Here is a 17,188-nt window from a genome sequence, read left to right on the forward strand (position 1 = left end):
AATTTCATTAAAAAGCCGTTCAAAATTTTTCTGTTATTTCGCCAACAGAAAGAATAAAAACAAATGCCAGATGTGACAATGCTTCCTTGCTGGAGATAAACCTCCTTGGCACAGGTAACTAACATGTGCACCACGACTATTCAATAAAATCAAAACAACCAAAACAGTTTGTCACTTTTGTTTTTATTTGTCACGATTTTTTTAGTTATGTTATATACATAATGGAGACTAACGTGTTAACATCAAATATTTCTTAAAATTCAAATATGTAATATACTGCAAGAATCATTACAAATAGGTATTCTGTAAACATTGCCACAAACGATCAAGTACTTCTGAAAGTCAGGAAAACAAATTTCACAAATAATTCACATGAAATAACATTCACACTAATAAATTAACTTGGATGATATTGGAAATATGGAGGGAGTATACAACACCACATAGGAAGAGAGTATATTTAAAGTATGTATAAATAAAGCCTGAACGAAGCAGAGCATGACTCAACACACACGTCGAAAAACCCTCACATTCACGTGTGGAGTCAGTGCTGTCCTCTAAATAGGCCACTTTAATCACCTTTTAATAAAAGTACTGTAACATTAATTTTGCAATCTCAGACCTAATGGTAAACCTGGCAGAACAAACTCGTAAAACTTGGTGAATACAAGGTTGATGAAAATAGAAAACCTTTTTGTAATATTCCGAAGTAAAAATTATAGGTTTGTTAAATTAATAAAACAATCCAATCATCACAAAAGGATTCCTTTTCAAGAAATCAGCACAATAAGCATGGAGATAAAGACTAAACCAGTAAGCTGTTACACAGCAGGTTGCAACCATTATGTAATTGTGATGAAATCCTGAAAACTGTAACTGGAAGAAGCATAGCTGGTGTTTGGAGTACAGATGACCAGCTTGCGCTCCAAAAATGATGGAATAGCACTGTCTCTGAATTTATGGTCTGAACTCCTTCCTCAGCAGTTCTGAAGCAGACAGTAATATCTGCCAAGATGCTGCAGCCTGTGCAAGTCATTGTAAATGGAGTCGCTAATGGAGCAGCTAATGGCTTTTACTTTTAACGCTCTGTATCTACAGCAGCTTGCCTGGTGCATGATGGGAGCACAGATAACACAGTCACAGTAGGTTAGTTAGAACATGCCTCTGGTAACTTCCAGGAAAAAAGGTCGTCATCAAATGATGAATGAAAAAACCCAACACATTTTTACTTGAGCATTTAAACAATCCTCTATAAAAACGAGATTCCCTTTGTTGATTCCTACAGGCACTCCAGTGCTTCCTCACCCAGGGCTTAAACAGCAGAATGATGGAGTAATTTATTGTCCAATCTTGATGGCGACACTTAACATTTGCTGTCATAGAGCTGATAAACGATCGCTCTCAGTAAACGTGCAGCACAATAAAAGCATTTGACCTTTAGTCTAAACTTTCACTAATGAGCCCTCGTCCAGCAAAAGCCAAGATTAGCTTGTAGACCATCTACAACAAACCTGACAAACTCGTCCTTTTTCTATGGGAGATACAGAAGGAAGATGCTGAGATTATCCAGATCCAGGTCTGTCAGGGAGTCTCTGAACCAAAGAGGAGCAGGATCTCATGGGAGAGGATGAAGGTGAAGAAGTAAACGCAAAGGTCGGCAAAGACGTCGCCCATCCTCCTGTAGGTGTCCATGGAGCGGTTGATGACCTCAGCTGGAATGCCAGACAGTAGAAGGGCTGCTGTCAGCACGGTGGTCTGGGCCTTCTTTTCTACCTGGTGGAGAATTTATGATAGATTTTGCTGATTCATCTCACTAATCAGAAAAATATGTATCTGTCAAATGTATGCACCTCTGAGAACACATTAATTAAAACATTAATCAAGGAACCACTGTAAAACAATCACAAATTATCATTTGTGAACTTACCTTTGGAAAATATTTGGATAAGCCCATGTAGGCCAGTTCAAGGGTCAGAAATGGTGCAAATATTGACTAGAATAAAAAACACACAAGCCATTTGTCAGCACAATATTGACATATTCTATTTTTAAAATGTATCTATAATCGAGCAGGTAACCTGGCAATAACAGCACATGGATCGGTCTCACAAACTATTTTAAAGAACTTGATCTCACCAGATACTTGCAGACAAAAAGCCTGACAAAAACAGCGAGAAGGACGCTGCCGACGAGCCTGAAGACAATGAAGGGATCAAACTCATCCAGGTCAGAGCCTCCGTCCTGCGCAGGCTTCTCGTTGGCTAGTTGACCCCGAAGTTTCATGGCATCATCAAAGCGGGACAAGTACTTCTGTAGACCTGGACGGGGCGAGCTGTTTAAGTCGTCTGATACCCGATCCCCCCTAGTTCTCTTTCGGATGCCTGCTAGATCATCTTCCAGAGAACCACAGAGGGTCTCACTGAAGCCTGGGAGGGGCGAGGCTCTCCTCTCTGGGGTGGCACTGTGGGAACGGCTTCCATGCCCTGAAGAACGTTTGGGTGAAGATGATGAAGAAACTGGCTCTGTCCTGGCCAGGTCAAGGTGGAAATGAGGTTCTGTGGACCGCCGGGAGGCTCCTGCTACAGATATAGATAGAACCAACATTACTATAAAAGCTTGTCATCTTGTCAGCTTCAGCTACAACCACTGATTAACCAACCTGGTACCATAAATAATTCATTTTTAAAATATCCAACAGTAAATATAGCAATTTCAACATCTCCTGGGTAATATGGTACTGGAAGTCAAATCCGGAACTCTATTAAGAAGCTGTCATCTGTAATCTACATGGCTAAAACTGTCTTGGAGGCCAATATTTCAGTTTTATAGAAAACACCAGGGAAGATTTCTTACCGCTACTTTCAGAGTCGTTTTTCGTGTAGCCTACGATTCTGTTCATCCGCTCTTCAGAATTCATGAGCAGTTTTCTCCTGCGGATCTCCGCTCTTCTCTGCGCAGCAGACATTGTCTTCTCTTCGGTGGTCTCGCCAGGTTCCATGGTTAGGATTAATTAACGGGAACTACGGTACAATTTCAAGATACATAAAGGCTTAGCGACTTCGTGGTGACAACACAAAAGCACTGACTCGCTCAAACGAGTGCGCATAGTCATGACGTCGTTAATATGCGACTTTTGTCTTTCGCCCCAAAGAGGCGTGGTCGATGGACAACGTTTTCCCCACACATTTTTCATATTCAGACTTATATATAATGTTGTTTGAAAGTCAGAAGCTCCCGCACAAATTGCAACTTTAAATATGGCTAGAGTCCAAGTCACGTGATCAGACTTACATCAGGTGCTCTGTTCAAAGAAAGAATTATTTATTGGGGCAAAACATAGTGTTAGTCTTTCTCTAGATACATTTCGGTGATATGATACATAGATTACAAATTGTATGAAACGTTATCAAAACTTACTTCAGCAAAAGAAAATCTGACTGTACTGGTCCACAATCTGTGTTTTTTAAGTCTTCATTTTCTCTTAACACTGTTCACCCACCAAAACACAAAAACTACATTTAAAAATTCCCAAACACTTTATTCTCATAGAATTATTTCAACTGTTACATTTACTAAAATCATCAGTATTACTTCAGTTATATAACGCAGTCTTTTCAATATACAAGTATCAATAAGCACAAATAAAAGATCACAATGGCTTCATCATTCTGTGTTAAAGATTTTCCATTATCCTATTATATTAAAATATTTCATCGTGTCCGTATTTGAACAGAGGTTTATTAATAAAAATGAGTTCCCATACAAGGCAATTATAGAATTTAATCAGATCGGGATTCTCATAAATTATTAGATTATCAGAAAAGGAAATGGTGCCCAGAATGTCCAGCGACACAAGATGACAGAACTAAAGGCCAGCTCAGACCAATGATGATGATTTTCCACTGCTGAATCCACCGATTCAAATCAGATCTACAAACGCATCTTTGTTAACGACAGTGTACAGATTTGTTCGACACACAAAGACTGAGGAAAAAAAAAAATCACATGTTCTGCCCTTCAGGTACAATTGTTGAATGTTATTATTGTTCAGTGTTTTTTCCTGCATACAGACACTCAATAACAGTCTTTGAGCACAAACGTACATCCCAATAAACCTAAAATATACAAGTACAAATGGTTGAATTGTTTGAGTAAAGGCGACTGTGCTTTCTGGATAAAAAAAACAAACACCTGGAACATCCTTTTGCCTGGACTGCATGTGAATGATACCTCAGTAATATAGAACTCTTCTATGAGAATAAACACTGATTCATTCAATCGCTGACATAATCACAGTTTACTCAACACAACCATCATATGAGATCTTTTTCTTCTTCTAATATGCTGATTCAGCACAGAAAAAGGTGCTAAATAGGCATCAGAATCAGTTCTCTCTCTCTCTCTCCGTAGATAGCTTAATTTGAGAGATAGGTCAATTTTGCTCGGGAGCGTTTCCTTAGAGACGTGAAGCGCCACAGCAGGAGAGTCCTTCATTCTGCCTCCAACTTCTTTAACATGCACAGACACACACGCTTCAGTGTTCCGCCATCGCCACAGTCCTAGTGAATATTATTTGGAAATTTGCTGTTGGAGGTGAAGGAGGAACTCATAGTATGACAGGGCAGACTCTGTTCGGTCCTCAATCATGTTCTGCATAAAGCTGGCCTTCCTTTGGCTCTCATCCCTGAGAGGGTAAATCATTAAAAGTGGGGGAAGAAGAACAAAAATGACAGTTGCATTAGCACTTTCATTTTAAATGTTGACAATAAGAATTCCATAATCATTTAGTTTCAACCAGCTGGATGATCGTTGATATACAAAAGTGAAAAAATGCTGTTAACATTCCACTGCAGTGAGGACTTCTACCCGGCACTGGAGACTTGAAGTACGGTAAATACCCTGTTCTAACTTTAGTCAAACGCAGACTCAGCCATAGGCCATCTTACAAAATACTTTTAAGGGTCAATAACAGTTCAAGTTAAGGTTCATTTCCAATTAAGCAGTTATAAACAGTCACCACTTGCAAATTTTTTTTGTTCAAACTTAGAGACAGTGGAACTGTTGTGTAAATGGACTCATACTGCTTTCAATTTTAAAAGTGCATGAATAAAACACTTTTTTGTGAAAGGTCACCTCAACTCTCAGTAGGTCTAATGAGTTATCTATTAAAATAAACACACACTTACCTGATGATATGCAGAGAGGGGAAGAATGGCCTCTGATCCCTCAGCCAGCCAATGAAAGCTCTGGTTCTCTGTGATTCAGCCGTGTCCAAGTCAGGCAGCAAGTTCTGTCAGATGGAGAAGGATGGAGCCATATTAAAAAATGGCTCTGCAGCATTTAAGCAGATTGACTTCATCGCTTAAGACAATCATCACAAATGACCAAGGACAGCTGAAGATTTGAGGCAAACTGGGGAAGGAGCACTAAATGAGGGGTTTCAAAAGGTTGTATACTGTAAGCATGACTGGTGCAGATCGCGCTTTCTTACCAGGTTTTCCGGCACGGCAGCATAGTTGGGAACTCCAAGAACTTGTGTGAGGAAGATGGGATTACAATTCCGTCCAATCCACAAGTAGATCACCTTTTATAAAAGAAAAGAAAGCATGTTTCAGCCATAAACACAGACATGCACCACTTTAGATGATGACAGTAGTGAAAGCATCCTACTGTTCCTGCATCCATGAGGAAAGCGCCTTCCCTGCTGAGCTTCTCCACAGAGAGCTGCAGCAGCCTGGGCTGAGGGATGGTCCGCTCGTTGATGTTCAACGCTCCCTGACAATTCACAGAGACCAAAACAATGAGGATAAAAAGCAATAAATAAATGTTTTTTGAAAGCATGCAGAATTCTGTTCCCTCACCTCGTCTGTGAGATCATCAACACGGTAGAGAGAAGGGTGGATCATCAGCATGGAGTAGGCCAGAGGCTGGTACTTCAGCTGACACATGGAAAACACTCGGTCATCCAGCCTGGTGCTGGTACCTGTCCTGAAGGACTTCTGTGGCAGAAACACAGAAAACTGGATCAGAAACATGATATTTGGGAATAAAACCCATTTACTGTAATTGTCCATGTGGTTTAAACAGTCGTTTTACTAAAACAAGTTATAGACCTGTTTAAGAAGGGCAAGGACGAAGAGCGGGAAGAGTCTAAGGCAGGCTGGAGACAGAAGGCCAGGCTGCTGGATGGTCAGTACGTTCTGTCTGTATGAAGTCAGAGAGTCGATGGCAGCGTTGGTCAGAGCGTCTCTGGCATCACCAAGACTAGATGTCACAGAACGGTCCACAGCTGAGACACAAGATGCAGTTCAAGTTGTTAGGACAAAACAAGCAACCTTAATTGGAAAGACATCTACAGCATAATTAAGAAAAATATACATTAAAGAATAATGTAGTTTCAAAAAAAAATGAGGATATAAAGGCCAGGTATTCTGAATATTGTACAAAGATTCAGATTTTTTTTAAAAATGAAAAAAGTCTATTTTGTAAGTTGTGAAATGACAGAACAGACTTGACAGCTTAATATAAGGCAGTTGCTAGGTAACCACAGCTGTCACCACTCATCTCCATCTGCCAGTGGCAACAACAGTGAAGTGGTTGAAAAGCCTGCAATGGATTTCTGGGTCAGCTGATGAAAATGTTTGCTGAATGCAGCGATAAGTGATGCATATACAAACGTAAATGCGTCCATCTGCGCAGACGCAAGTTTGAGGGAAATATATTTATTTGAAGGCTAGGAGGGATGCTCAAAAACATAACAGATGAGTTGTTTACCCATGCAGGCCAACAGTCCAGTGATGGCTTGCACATCAGCTCCAGCAAAAATGTCTGACAGAGAATTGACCACAGGGAGACACAAGGTGTGAACGCGGATCCTCCGCTCGCCTACAAGAGAAGAGTCTTTCTTTTAACCAGAGTCCACTGGGATATTTTATTTTTAAAACAATAAAAACACACAGGCAAGGCTTGGTCTTTATATGCACCTTTGCTGGACGTGTACAACAGGGCAGCCTGAAACGAGACAACCTGCATGTCGTCCAAGTTTTCATCGATGGACATTTGAACTGCAAACCCGGCATCTGGGTTCACATTAGGAAGGGACAACAGGTCGGTGGAGCGCACAAAGAAGTTTCCATGGAAAGTGTGGATGGAAAGACCTGCAGAGGAACAGAGTGGGGAAATAAGTGGTCATTGCCCCTAAAATTTTAAATGAAGTCATGCACATCTAATGAAGGATTAGAGTTGAGCTGAGCTGTTGGACCGTCGCACCTTTGCTGCAGCGTATTCTCATGACAGCCTCAAAGCCGATCTTTCTGGTTAGATATCTTTTCAGATCCTTCTGGAAACACTCCACCTGAGCGGGGTTATGCTGGTGGTGGTAGGAGGGGTAGTGGTAGACGCTTCCCGCAGAGAATCTGGATATACAGCCTGCAAGAGACAAGTGGGTGGCAACGATCAGAAATGGTCCCAAACCTTAACCTAAAGCAATGCAAACTAAATTGAACAATTTATTTTGCCATTGTTGTTGAATTGATCTATGAGTTGATTAACTAATCTTTTACTTGTTGGATATTTCTGGTAGTTGATTCATAGCAACTGGACTATTTGAGTTTCTTGAAGACGTTCCACCTCTCATCCAAGTGGCTTCATCAGTTCTCGCTGACCGTTTGGGAGTTCGGGGAACTTATACTCTTCAGGAGCCATTAACAAGACCCGCACAACAGGAATTAGCCTGACCTGGATGACTGGGAACCTTCGCAGACATTTTACTTGTTGGACTTACCCAGCGAGGCCAAGTCGCAGTACTGTGCACTCAGCATGAACAGGTCAACTGCCACCTGCTGGCCAGAGCAGTCCAGAGCCAGCGTCTTGTAGAAGTCTGTTGCTGGGGAGAGGTGTTGTATGTCCTGAGATGGAAAAACCAGGACAGCCCATGATGCAGAAAAATAATGTAACTGGATCTGTAAATATAAAGCCTGAACAGCTCCTTACGTGTTATATCCAGCACACATCTGTGCTCTTACCTTAGCAGATGCCCTCTGGTTGGGGTCTTCTCTGGACTGCAGGGCCCCTGCACCGAGGTTTGGCAGTTGTGTCTGGAAGACAGTCATGCGGCCTCCTGTAGGCGATAGCAGCTTGAAGCCAGCCTGCAGCGCTGAACCCAGTGCAGACTGGGTTTCCATGGTCTTTTGAAATAAAGTAGGTAAGCTCTTCAGCAGATCCTGCACAAGCTGGAAGGAAATGACAGGATGAGTATTGTATACCTTCACAGGCTGGAATGACAGAATGAGGACTCTCAGTGAGGTTTTCTCACTCCCTAGTCTCTGTTTAAGGCTCACAGTTCATTATTCTAAAACCAAATGACAGAACAAGAAATAAAATACCTACCTCTTTGCATTCATTGAGGTTAACTAAAAGGCTGTCTGGTGTTGGTAAAAAGATATCTGTGGAACACAATAACATGTTATTCAGACAGAAATGAAAAGAAACAGAATATTTGCAGATATCATCTTAATAAAAACTATTGCCACTGCCCCAGGCAGTGAAATCTGTTGACATTATATAATATTAATAAGTTCTGATGTAATAGGGTGGTGAGCCGCCAGCTGCATCTCACCTTCAATGTCTGACACAATGAGCATCTGAGGTTGGGAAAGTCCCTCCTGGAGGTTGTAGAAATGGATGGTGCTGTCAAAGGTGATGAAGCCGATCTTCGTCCGGGAGTCTCCAGGCAGCCTCGATAGCAGAGACAAACAACAAAATAAGCAACAGAACAGACTCTTTTAAACCTGCATTATTAAAGTTTCGGTTCGCCGTTTCAGCGTCACCATTTATTTTAACATGGATTAACGACCGTTTCCCTAACTTGTGCCCATTCTCAGCATCATCTTGAGAAACTTACTGAGCTCCAGGAAATCAACATTTCTAATTAGTTAATTGAAAATGTAATGTTATACATACGAACTGATGTTGTCCAGGAGCGACTGGCAGAACACGTTCAGGTAACCTGTCTCCACTGCATTGTGGGATACATCAAGAATGAAGAGGTAAACAGCAGGTTGTGGAGGCCTCAGCTGTGGAAACCAGGGAGAACACAAACCTCTTAATTACAAAAAGACCAAATATGACATTTACATACAAGTACAAGTACATTAACAATATAAACCTATTGTCGTTCAAACTTGGGAAACCTACCATATATTCTGAAGGAGCAATGAATTCAATGGTGGCATTTTGAACTTCGGGTCTTTTGTGTGGTTCCCCATATGATCTGCTGACAGGGTTATACATAAACTCCTCTGGAACTATGGACAGACACAGTCACAATATTTAGTATGCAGAACACCATTTGTGTGGATTGTGCTTAACAGAAACTGTAGAATTATTATTGTTTCTATGTGATTGACAACAGCTCATTTTGAACAAAACCTCGCTTCCCCCTCTTACCATCATTGACCCGATTACACAGATTGCATTTCCACCTCCTCTGGTCTAGGAACGAAACGAAGGGGTTGATGTATGTTCTGCAAGACCGACACCTGACGATAGTGCTGGATGTAACCACAGGAAGTTGCTACAAAGAAGAAACAGGGGAAAAAAAAAAACATCAGCTCGAGGACAACTTATTTCTTGTTTACTGCCGGAAAAGGCAAAATGGCTTTCAAAAAGGTTCTCTTGTGGCTGTTGGAGTTGCGCAATGGTTGCCTGCCAACTTCCTAAATTACCAGCCAACTAAATCAACAAACCAAAATTCATCTTGACACATTTTGCCCAAAGGATTAGCGACTTAAACCTCAATATTAAAAGAGTTTCCTGTTCAGTCAGTTAAAGTCTGATAGAAGAAATACTGTTGAGTTTTGCGCTACATTGCTCTCTTTCTTACCTGCTATCAGAGACACACCATTACTGTTTGAGATACTGTCTGTCACATATTCATGAGTGAAAATTGAGAATTCTGACAGGCATGAAAGGAAGGTAAATTCTTGTTTATCTCATGAATATTTCCAGTTCATTTATATTGAACTGATTATATATATTATAGGCAGCTCTTCAAAGAAAAACAAACGGTTGTTTTCACAGGAAAATGCCATTTTGTTGACAGTGTTAATTGTAATGTTTTCTGCAGCCGAGTACAACAGGTTTCACATTTACATGGCTGGCTAAAGTGTGCACATCAAATATTGAACTGAGGTGTTACCGAGAGATCTTTGAAGGGGTGGAGCAGCAGGCCCAGGGGCATCTTGGCTTTATTGAGGAGAGACTGGGTCTGGGGGATGTTACATAGCGTGCTGCGGAAAACTCTGGAAAGACCAAAAAAGAATAATAAAAAAAGCAGTTCAGCAGGTGGAGTTTATTCAGATGTCTGGCTCTTACTCGCACTTTAAGATCCTGGTTCTGAAATGTATTCTGAAGTGTATTGAACATTTTCTTCTGAGGATAACATAAACATTATGCAGAATGTGCACGGTTCCAAAAACCATCAAACTCCTTCTGTCGGGAATCATTCAGCTCAGTTTGGTAGAGCCTACTCTAGTCGCTTGCCAGCATTAGTCACATTTAGCAGGTGGGTGCCTAGAGCGCACACTATGCCTTTTTATTTTTAGTAAAAAAACAAATAAATAAATAAAACGGCGAGAAGACGTAAATGTAAACATGTTATTTCAGGGGCTGTTCTAGTTTAGATCTGAAACGGTGAACGCAGAAGCTAGTTTGTTTATTTGTACATGGTTTCTAGCTTCTAATGGCACAAATCCTCCAGGACGAATGTCATCTTTCCTGTTTGTGCTAATGCTTACTTACAAACACAGCTGATAAATACGGTTAGCTGGAGTTTACAGTTGTTGGCTTGATTTGATGCGCAAAGACCTTAGGTGTGCTTGAAATGCAAATGTGCGTCCAAGTGGATTTGGTCATTAAAGAATCGCATATTATATCAAGTAACATCATAACAGGTTTTAAAAATAATAATAAACAGCCTACTCTGGGTGGCAGTTGACTTTCTGTAGGTCCTGAGGCAGGCAGGGTGTGGGGGCAGGGATCGGGGTTGGGGGCAGTAGGTTCCTCTCCTGCAGCAAGTTGACCACTCTCAGAGCTTCTGGGGTGCTGGACTGAAGACTCATGGAAGCCAAGGAAGGGCTGAGCTGGGCTGGCCCCGGGCCTCCAGGCTAAGAGAGGGGAAATGAGCAGGAGTGAAAAAGTCAAAAATGGTTACAGTAAATATTTACAGACCATCTTAATAAACTATGAATTAAAAATAGTAAGCCAAAGAACGATGGCGTCAGTCAGCGCTTGTCCCGTTCCCTCCTCACCTGCTGGTATGGCTGAGGTGCCTGACTGTAAGGCTGCGTGGTGGCCTGCATCGCAGGGTGCATTGGAGCCATGGCACCATGGGAGACCGAGGTGTTCTGATAACCGGGGGGGAGAGATGGGTAGTGGCCCAACTGTCGACCCGGTGGTCCAGGCTGGGGTGTGCCAGCTATTTTGGCATTTGGTAGAATTAAAAGAAAAAGAAGGGAACATAGGGCGTGATTTTTTTTTTTAGCCATCAATAAAAAAATAAGTGTATGGTGACTGAACTATAGGTTCATGAAGTGTGCAGCTTTTTCAGGAAAATGATGATGAAATTAAACCGTATGTGACAGAAAATGACCTCACCCATTTTGTTGTCAACATGATTAAAGCTGTTTGGTGCTGGTGGGCCATTGCCAGCAACAGTACCTGTGTCAAAGAAAACATGACGTGGATAAATGGAGCAACATTTCACTTTCGGCGCATTAACCACAGGCGACAGACACAGAGCGACTTAAACTAGAGTAAAAATAATAAAAACATAAAATAGGCATGAGGGAGAATGAACCCGATGCTGATACTGGAAATGGATGAAACACTGGGAGACCGGAGATGTTAAGGAAAAATATGAAATGAACAACAGCGGATGCATTGTAAATGTAAAAGGCTCTACAGTATAATGTCCTACAGACTAACATCAGAACCACATCAAGAAACTAAACTATGAGAGAATTCTGATACAATGAACAGCACAAACAGGATGACACCACAGCACTGACAAATACGTCAAACAGCTTAGTGACAGATTTGGCCAGACCTGGACATTCAATATCCCCCTCCTGAGAGTCGGGCTCAGTGCTGTTAACAAGCCCCCCACAGTGATCTGGCATGTGGAGGAATCACAGAAGGGAGGGAAGACAGTGAGGTTGCGTCAGCCGGCAACTGACTATTATTTTAACATCAACAGACGTTTACGTTAAATCGGCTATTTAAAATTATATTTATCTTTAACAAAATGTGAGAGCCAGAGCAGGGCACCATCAAAAGGCTGAGTTATATTTGGCATCTTTGACTCCATTTAATACCATTTGTAAAGAGCTGGCATAAACACCCAACCCACCATCATTGAAGAAGAAACTGACGCCACAGTACACGGTAACTTTTCCTTTGTCCTGTTTTCTACTCATGTTCCTTCATGTTTAGACCACAGGCATTAATCGTCTGTGACGCCCAGAACTCGAGTTTAATTTGCAGATAAAGAATTTGCATAGAGTGGTCAAAGGATCAGTAGGAATTTGTGGGTAAAAGGAGAACTTTACGAGACATGACAGAGTTTTTAGAACATCTCCACTAAAGCTTGCTGCTTCAGTAAAGGTTAGAAGAGGCTGACTGACTGAATCTCCCCGTGGTTACTCTAGCATCGTTCTCTGCTATTGACCTGCTTCCCAACAGCAGATTGTCTGCATGAATGTAAAGAACTCTGCATGCTTTCCAATAACATATTTACCTCCATCACAGCCAAGGTCACTACTAAACCTGTCAGCATGCTGTAACCACGGGAAAACACACCTGCATTACACTAGAAGATCATCAGTTAATGGGACGTTTCAAGTGTTGATCCTGTACCCACATTTTTAGTCAGGTTTTGACCCTTTTCAACACTTCTCCAAACAGGCATCTTCTCAGAATCTTTCAAAACAGTTCCTGTTAAACCATGACTCAACAATAATGCACTGCTGAACTACAGACCAATCAGAAACAGTCACTTAATAGTCCTCAAAAAGATTATCTCCTGACAAAAAATACCGTTTCTTTCACACCGCAGCACTGAAAGTGCTCTCGCCGAAAAAATAAGACACTTGTGTTCTCATTAAAATGAAGGTATCAGCGTTTGATCCCGGTGATCGTAACAGTCTGATCCAACGACTTGAAAAAGCTGGTTGGATAGTTAGTGTTTAACGCGTAAAACCCCCCGTAGTTAATCATTTTAAGTTACACAACTTAAACAGACCAAATATTGACCTCCTTTATTGGGGATTTCCCTAATTCTGGGGCTGTAGATGCCGACTTTAATTAAAGCGCAATTAACTCACCGTCTGCCTTGGGTGGTAGAGGTGTGGCATTGGAAATGGGGGGGCCACTAGGAGGTGGTGGTGTGGCTTTCATGGCAGGTGGTGGTCCAGTGGGTGGGGGGCCATAGGGAGCTCTGCCAGCCTGATATGCATGGGAGGTCATGGGATTCATGGGAAGAGGTCCACTCCCTGATTTAATGAAATAAACATCTAATATGACAACTATAAAATACCACAGCATGTGAAGGACTGAACAATCAACATAATATCAAAGATTTCAGAGGGGCTTTGTGAGATGTGGATTAATTTTCCTGACAAGTTCCAATGTTAAAGGAAAGAAATTGAATACATGTACAGAGATAAGTCTCCTAATGTTTTGTGACACTGGTCCAAAATCCTACCCCCCCCCCCATATCAAAAAACAGTGATTAGTTTTTAAAACTGCACAGACCACAGGTCATTGCTCCACATATTGTGACTTGCAGTCATGGTATAGTGTATCTATACGCATATGTAGTAGCAATACAAGGTTACATGATGTAGCAGGTTGCTTTATGATATTAGATTTTGCAAATTTCATCAGACGAAAACAAGAAACCAAAATTAAAAGAGGTATATCTTCAAAGGTTAAAAAAAAACCCTGTAACGATATAAACCGAGAAATCCACGGGATAGAAAAGAATTGTTCATTGAACTTTGTGCCAGTTCAACGCCTGTTCCTGGGAGGGAAGCAAAGAAAGCCAACGCGTTCGATGTACTGTAGGAGAGGGCAATGTCCAGCTCCAACATGTCACTGATCTAGATATGCATATCTTTAGCGCTTGTCATTGAAAGGTGAATAAAACAGCTAAATACAGGCTTACTGTCCACGCACCAGTATCAATAATTAAAATGCTAATAACCACTGAAGCTCATATAGCTTTAACTTTTTACTGCTTTGCACAATTGGATCCTAGAAGTTTGTGTTCACCTGGCTGGATGAATCCATGTGCAGAGGTGGGGGGCATCCTTGGGCCTGGGGGCTGCATGGTACTGTGGGACATGTGGGACATGTGGGCGGGTGGTGCGGCGCTGTAAGCTGTCGATGGTGGTGGTGGTGGCAGTGATGAACTTGCAGCTGGGGTCACATGATTACCCAAAGGGCCACGTGGAGGTGTGCTCTTGGAAATTGGTGGACCTGTTGGTGGGGGGGCTGTGTTGTACTGCCAAGCTGGTGCTTGTTGTTGCTGTGGGTTTGGGTAGTAGCTACTAGAAGACATGGCAGGAGGGGGCGGTGTTGGCTGTGCAGGGGGCATCCTGGGCCCCGGCCCGGGGCTGGCAGACTGGGGAGGGGTGTGTGATAGAGGACTTCCCATCGCAGGCCTGGTTAATAATGGTGGGCCAGGAGGAGACAAGTATGAAGTGGGTGGTGGGCCAGGCTGATAAGAATTGGTGGGCTGGACTGGCTGGTAGGGCCCCGAGGAGTACAGCGGATGCTGTGATGGACCTGTAGAAGAGATGAAAACCAGGCATGGAAGAATCTGCAGCTGCACATATCATTTGCATCCCAAGTGACAAAGATCTCATTTTAAAATCATTTTAAATGTCTATGAAAGGCAGTCACATACAAATGCCCCAATCATGTCCAATAGAACCTCCTGAATAAACCCAACAAAGCTACAGCTTCCTGGACTAGGAACACTTCAGTTTTTGATTCAAGGGTCTTTGAATTACTGCTAGAACATTTGGCCTAAGCCATCTAAAATCAAAAAGTTAAATGAAAAACAAATGGAACAGTAGTTGTAGTAAGAAGATGAGCTCAAGGGAAACCCACTCCGCCATATGACCAATGAATTGACAGCAGGGTCTAATCTCTTCAACTGGATTTCATTATCTGCGCCTAGTGTGAGTGAGCATGGACCTCTGAGCTACTACGGACCACAACCCCAACTTCAATTATCATAGAAGGGATTAGAAACCCACAGTTCTCAATGGCAAAGATAGGAGGCAGCTAGTGCACCTCAAAACATCTTGGGGAAAAAACTGTCAGAGCTAAATCCCCTATTTTAAGAACATTGCTGATTGTACGGAGGACAGAAAACACATTGCGTGGAAGGTGCAACGTGTGTCAAGGCTGCACAAAAATTGTCTCACTACTGAGGGAATACGTGCAACAATCACATCACCGAGCACACTGCCAAGGTAAATGATGTCTCCTTAAACCACGTTACAAGGCTTTCATTCTTTGGCACTTCCATTCTGGCAGGAGTGCATTTTTCTCAATGACACGTTACTCAAGAATTTATTTAACTGCTGAAACATTGAGGTGCAGTTTTAAAAGCTCCTTATAATATAGGTTTAAGCTGCTACAGGAACTTTTCTGTCAACCAGCATTGACTGCGTTCAGATCCGTCATTTATGCAATCTTTCCAGGGGAAATGTGAGCAGATTAGTTGGGTATTGCGAATAGAAAGCTGTTATGTTCACGTCTGGACCATCTCCAACCTGCCACATGTACAGGGCAGAAAGACAAAACTACCAGGGCTGTTTGTCCTTCGGCAATGGCAGAAATGAGGAAAAACAGACCAACTGTAGCAGCAAAGAAACCAGAACAAACTTTACACATGCAAAGTTAGATATGTTAATCGACAAGCAACGTTCTGAACAGCCTGACAGGACAACAATGGGTGACAATGACTGCGACTGATTACAGGACAAATCATATGAAAGATGTACACTGTACACTAAAATCGAGAAGGGAATGTTTGTTGGATGGACTTGACAACCTGTTGGTGTGTCATCTGCATACAAGAAAGGCATCAAAAAGACAGATTTGATTTGGCGAGGAAACTGGAGCACCCGCTACAACGGCTACTATTTCTGTCAACCTAATTAACAGTTCAGATTAACCCCGGTTACGCAAACGTAACCGAAAATTCCCTCTCGCAGGGTCATCTTAAATCGTAGCGCTATTTAGCCACCTATGCAGCTAATTGTTAGCAACTACAGAGAAGACCCATAAACTACTGCCAGCGCTAACTTGGCTAACGTCAGCTACTTTCCCTTGGCTTTAGGTTGGCTGTTTGAAGAAAAATAAAATACTCACCATTTGTGTAAGACTGCCCGGTCCCTGTCCCGTTCTGGGAATTAAATCCCGCAGTTGACATCTTGAAATAGACACCAGGACCTAATTTAGAGGCGCTTGGGTGGCGAAGAGTTAGCGGCGCCTTCAACTAGCCAACTACCTGGGAGTCGCGAGGCGACGTTTAAACCTCTGGTTCGGAGGACGTGGTGTTTTATCAAAGGAGCGTCTTGGTCTTGGTTTTCGAAAAAAAAAGTTAACTGGTTGAGTTGTTGGCGATCACAGAGCCATGGCTACTACAGAACCCCCGTTCAACTAGCCGCGGGTAACTTAGGTTAGGCCTTGGCGGAGTAATCGTATAGCGACACTTCACCGGAAGTTAGGATCACCCAGCAGGATCGACGTAAAAATCGTCGGGCATGCGCAGTGTGTACACGTGGCATTTCCTCTGGTGTTCTGGATTTACGAGTGTACCAGAAACAAGAGAAGAGCGGCAACTCGCATATGTATGTTGGTAATGACCAAAAATAATTCTTACAATTACAAAAACGACTGCGCATTAAGGTGAAGGTGAGGGGGGCGAAGTGATAAACCACACAGAGGCCGTAAATCGATTTCAAATTGTTATAATTTTAATTACACCGGGAAAAGGCTGATCTTCAGATTCTAAAAAGGTGTATTTTCATTCCATTGCCATCTCTGTATCAAATATTGCGCTACACTGTGAGGTAATATATAGAGATTTATTTTCCAAAGACAATTATAT

At 42.2% G+C, this 17,188-nt stretch overlaps 2 protein-coding genes across 4 annotated transcripts; both read right to left on the reverse strand.

Annotated features, from left to right (window-relative positions):
• Positions 1 to 164: 164 nt before the first annotated feature.
• On the reverse strand, positions 165 to 3,120 carry camlg (calcium modulating ligand). Of its 2 annotated transcripts, none has more exons than XM_057053914.1 (4): positions 2,854 to 3,120; positions 2,137 to 2,576; positions 1,928 to 1,993; positions 165 to 1,773 (listed from the first exon to the last, which is right to left on the reverse strand). In XM_057053914.1, the coding sequence occupies exons 1-4, from the start codon at positions 2,996 to 2,998 to the stop codon at positions 1,582 to 1,584; spliced, it is 843 nt and encodes a 280-aa protein (XP_056909894.1). In that variant the 5' UTR covers positions 2,999 to 3,120; the 3' UTR covers positions 165 to 1,581. The 2 variants fall into 2 exon arrangements, with proteins under 2 accessions (XP_056909894.1, XP_056909893.1); XM_057053913.1 differs by having other exon boundaries at positions 2,137 to 2,579; positions 2,854 to 3,118.
• Positions 3,121 to 3,300: 180 nt separating this feature from the next.
• Positions 3,301 to 16,818, reverse strand: sec24a (SEC24 homolog A, COPII coat complex component). Of its 2 annotated transcripts, XM_057053894.1 has the most exons (24): positions 16,447 to 16,818; positions 14,332 to 14,847; positions 13,383 to 13,550; positions 12,107 to 12,172; positions 11,656 to 11,718; positions 11,310 to 11,476; positions 10,981 to 11,165; positions 10,199 to 10,301; positions 9,448 to 9,574; positions 9,196 to 9,305; positions 8,962 to 9,074; positions 8,618 to 8,736; positions 8,389 to 8,444; positions 8,025 to 8,231; positions 7,784 to 7,907; positions 7,270 to 7,428; positions 6,984 to 7,157; positions 6,775 to 6,885; positions 6,114 to 6,289; positions 5,862 to 5,999; positions 5,671 to 5,775; positions 5,492 to 5,584; positions 5,187 to 5,290; positions 3,301 to 4,684 (listed from the first exon to the last, which is right to left on the reverse strand). In XM_057053894.1, exons 1-24 carry the CDS (start codon positions 16,505 to 16,507, stop codon positions 4,570 to 4,572), a joined length of 3,360 nt encoding a protein of 1,119 aa, XP_056909874.1. In that variant the 5' UTR covers positions 16,508 to 16,818; the 3' UTR covers positions 3,301 to 4,569. The 2 variants fall into 2 exon arrangements, with proteins under 2 accessions (XP_056909874.1, XP_056909875.1); XM_057053895.1 differs by lacking the exon at positions 12,107 to 12,172 and having other exon boundaries at positions 16,447 to 16,817.
• Positions 16,819 to 17,188: the final 370 nt, after the last annotated feature.

The sequence above is a fragment of the Takifugu flavidus genome, chromosome 14 (genome assembly GCF_003711565.1).
Source record: "Takifugu flavidus isolate HTHZ2018 chromosome 14, ASM371156v2, whole genome shotgun sequence".
Classification (NCBI taxonomy): Eukaryota; Metazoa; Chordata; class Actinopteri; order Tetraodontiformes; family Tetraodontidae; genus Takifugu; species Takifugu flavidus.

Bases quoted from the DNA above. Each gene is read 5' to 3' on its own strand.
- camlg (XM_057053913.1), bottom strand. From the start codon at position 2,998: ATGGAACCTGGCGAGACCACCGAAGAGAAGACAATGTCTGCTGCGCAG. The intron at 2,580-2,853 runs GTAAGAAATCTT...CTATATCTGTAG, and splicing joins AAACGACTCTGAAAGTAGCG to CAGGAGCCTCCCGGCGGTCC. The intron at 1,994-2,136 runs GTGAGATCAAGT...TTTTTATTCTAG, and splicing joins TTTTTGTCTGCAAGTATCTG to TCAATATTTGCACCATTTCT.
- sec24a (XM_057053894.1), bottom strand. From the start codon at position 16,507: ATGTCAACTGCGGGATTTAATTCCCAGAACGGGACAGGGACCGGGCAG. The intron at 12,173-13,382 runs GTGAGTTAATTG...TCCACATGCCAG, and splicing joins TCTACCACCCAAGGCAGACG to ATCACTGTGGGGGGCTTGTT. The intron at 7,429-7,783 runs GTAAGTCCAACA...TGTCTCTTGCAG, and splicing joins CTGCGACTTGGCCTCGCTGG to GCTGTATATCCAGATTCTCT.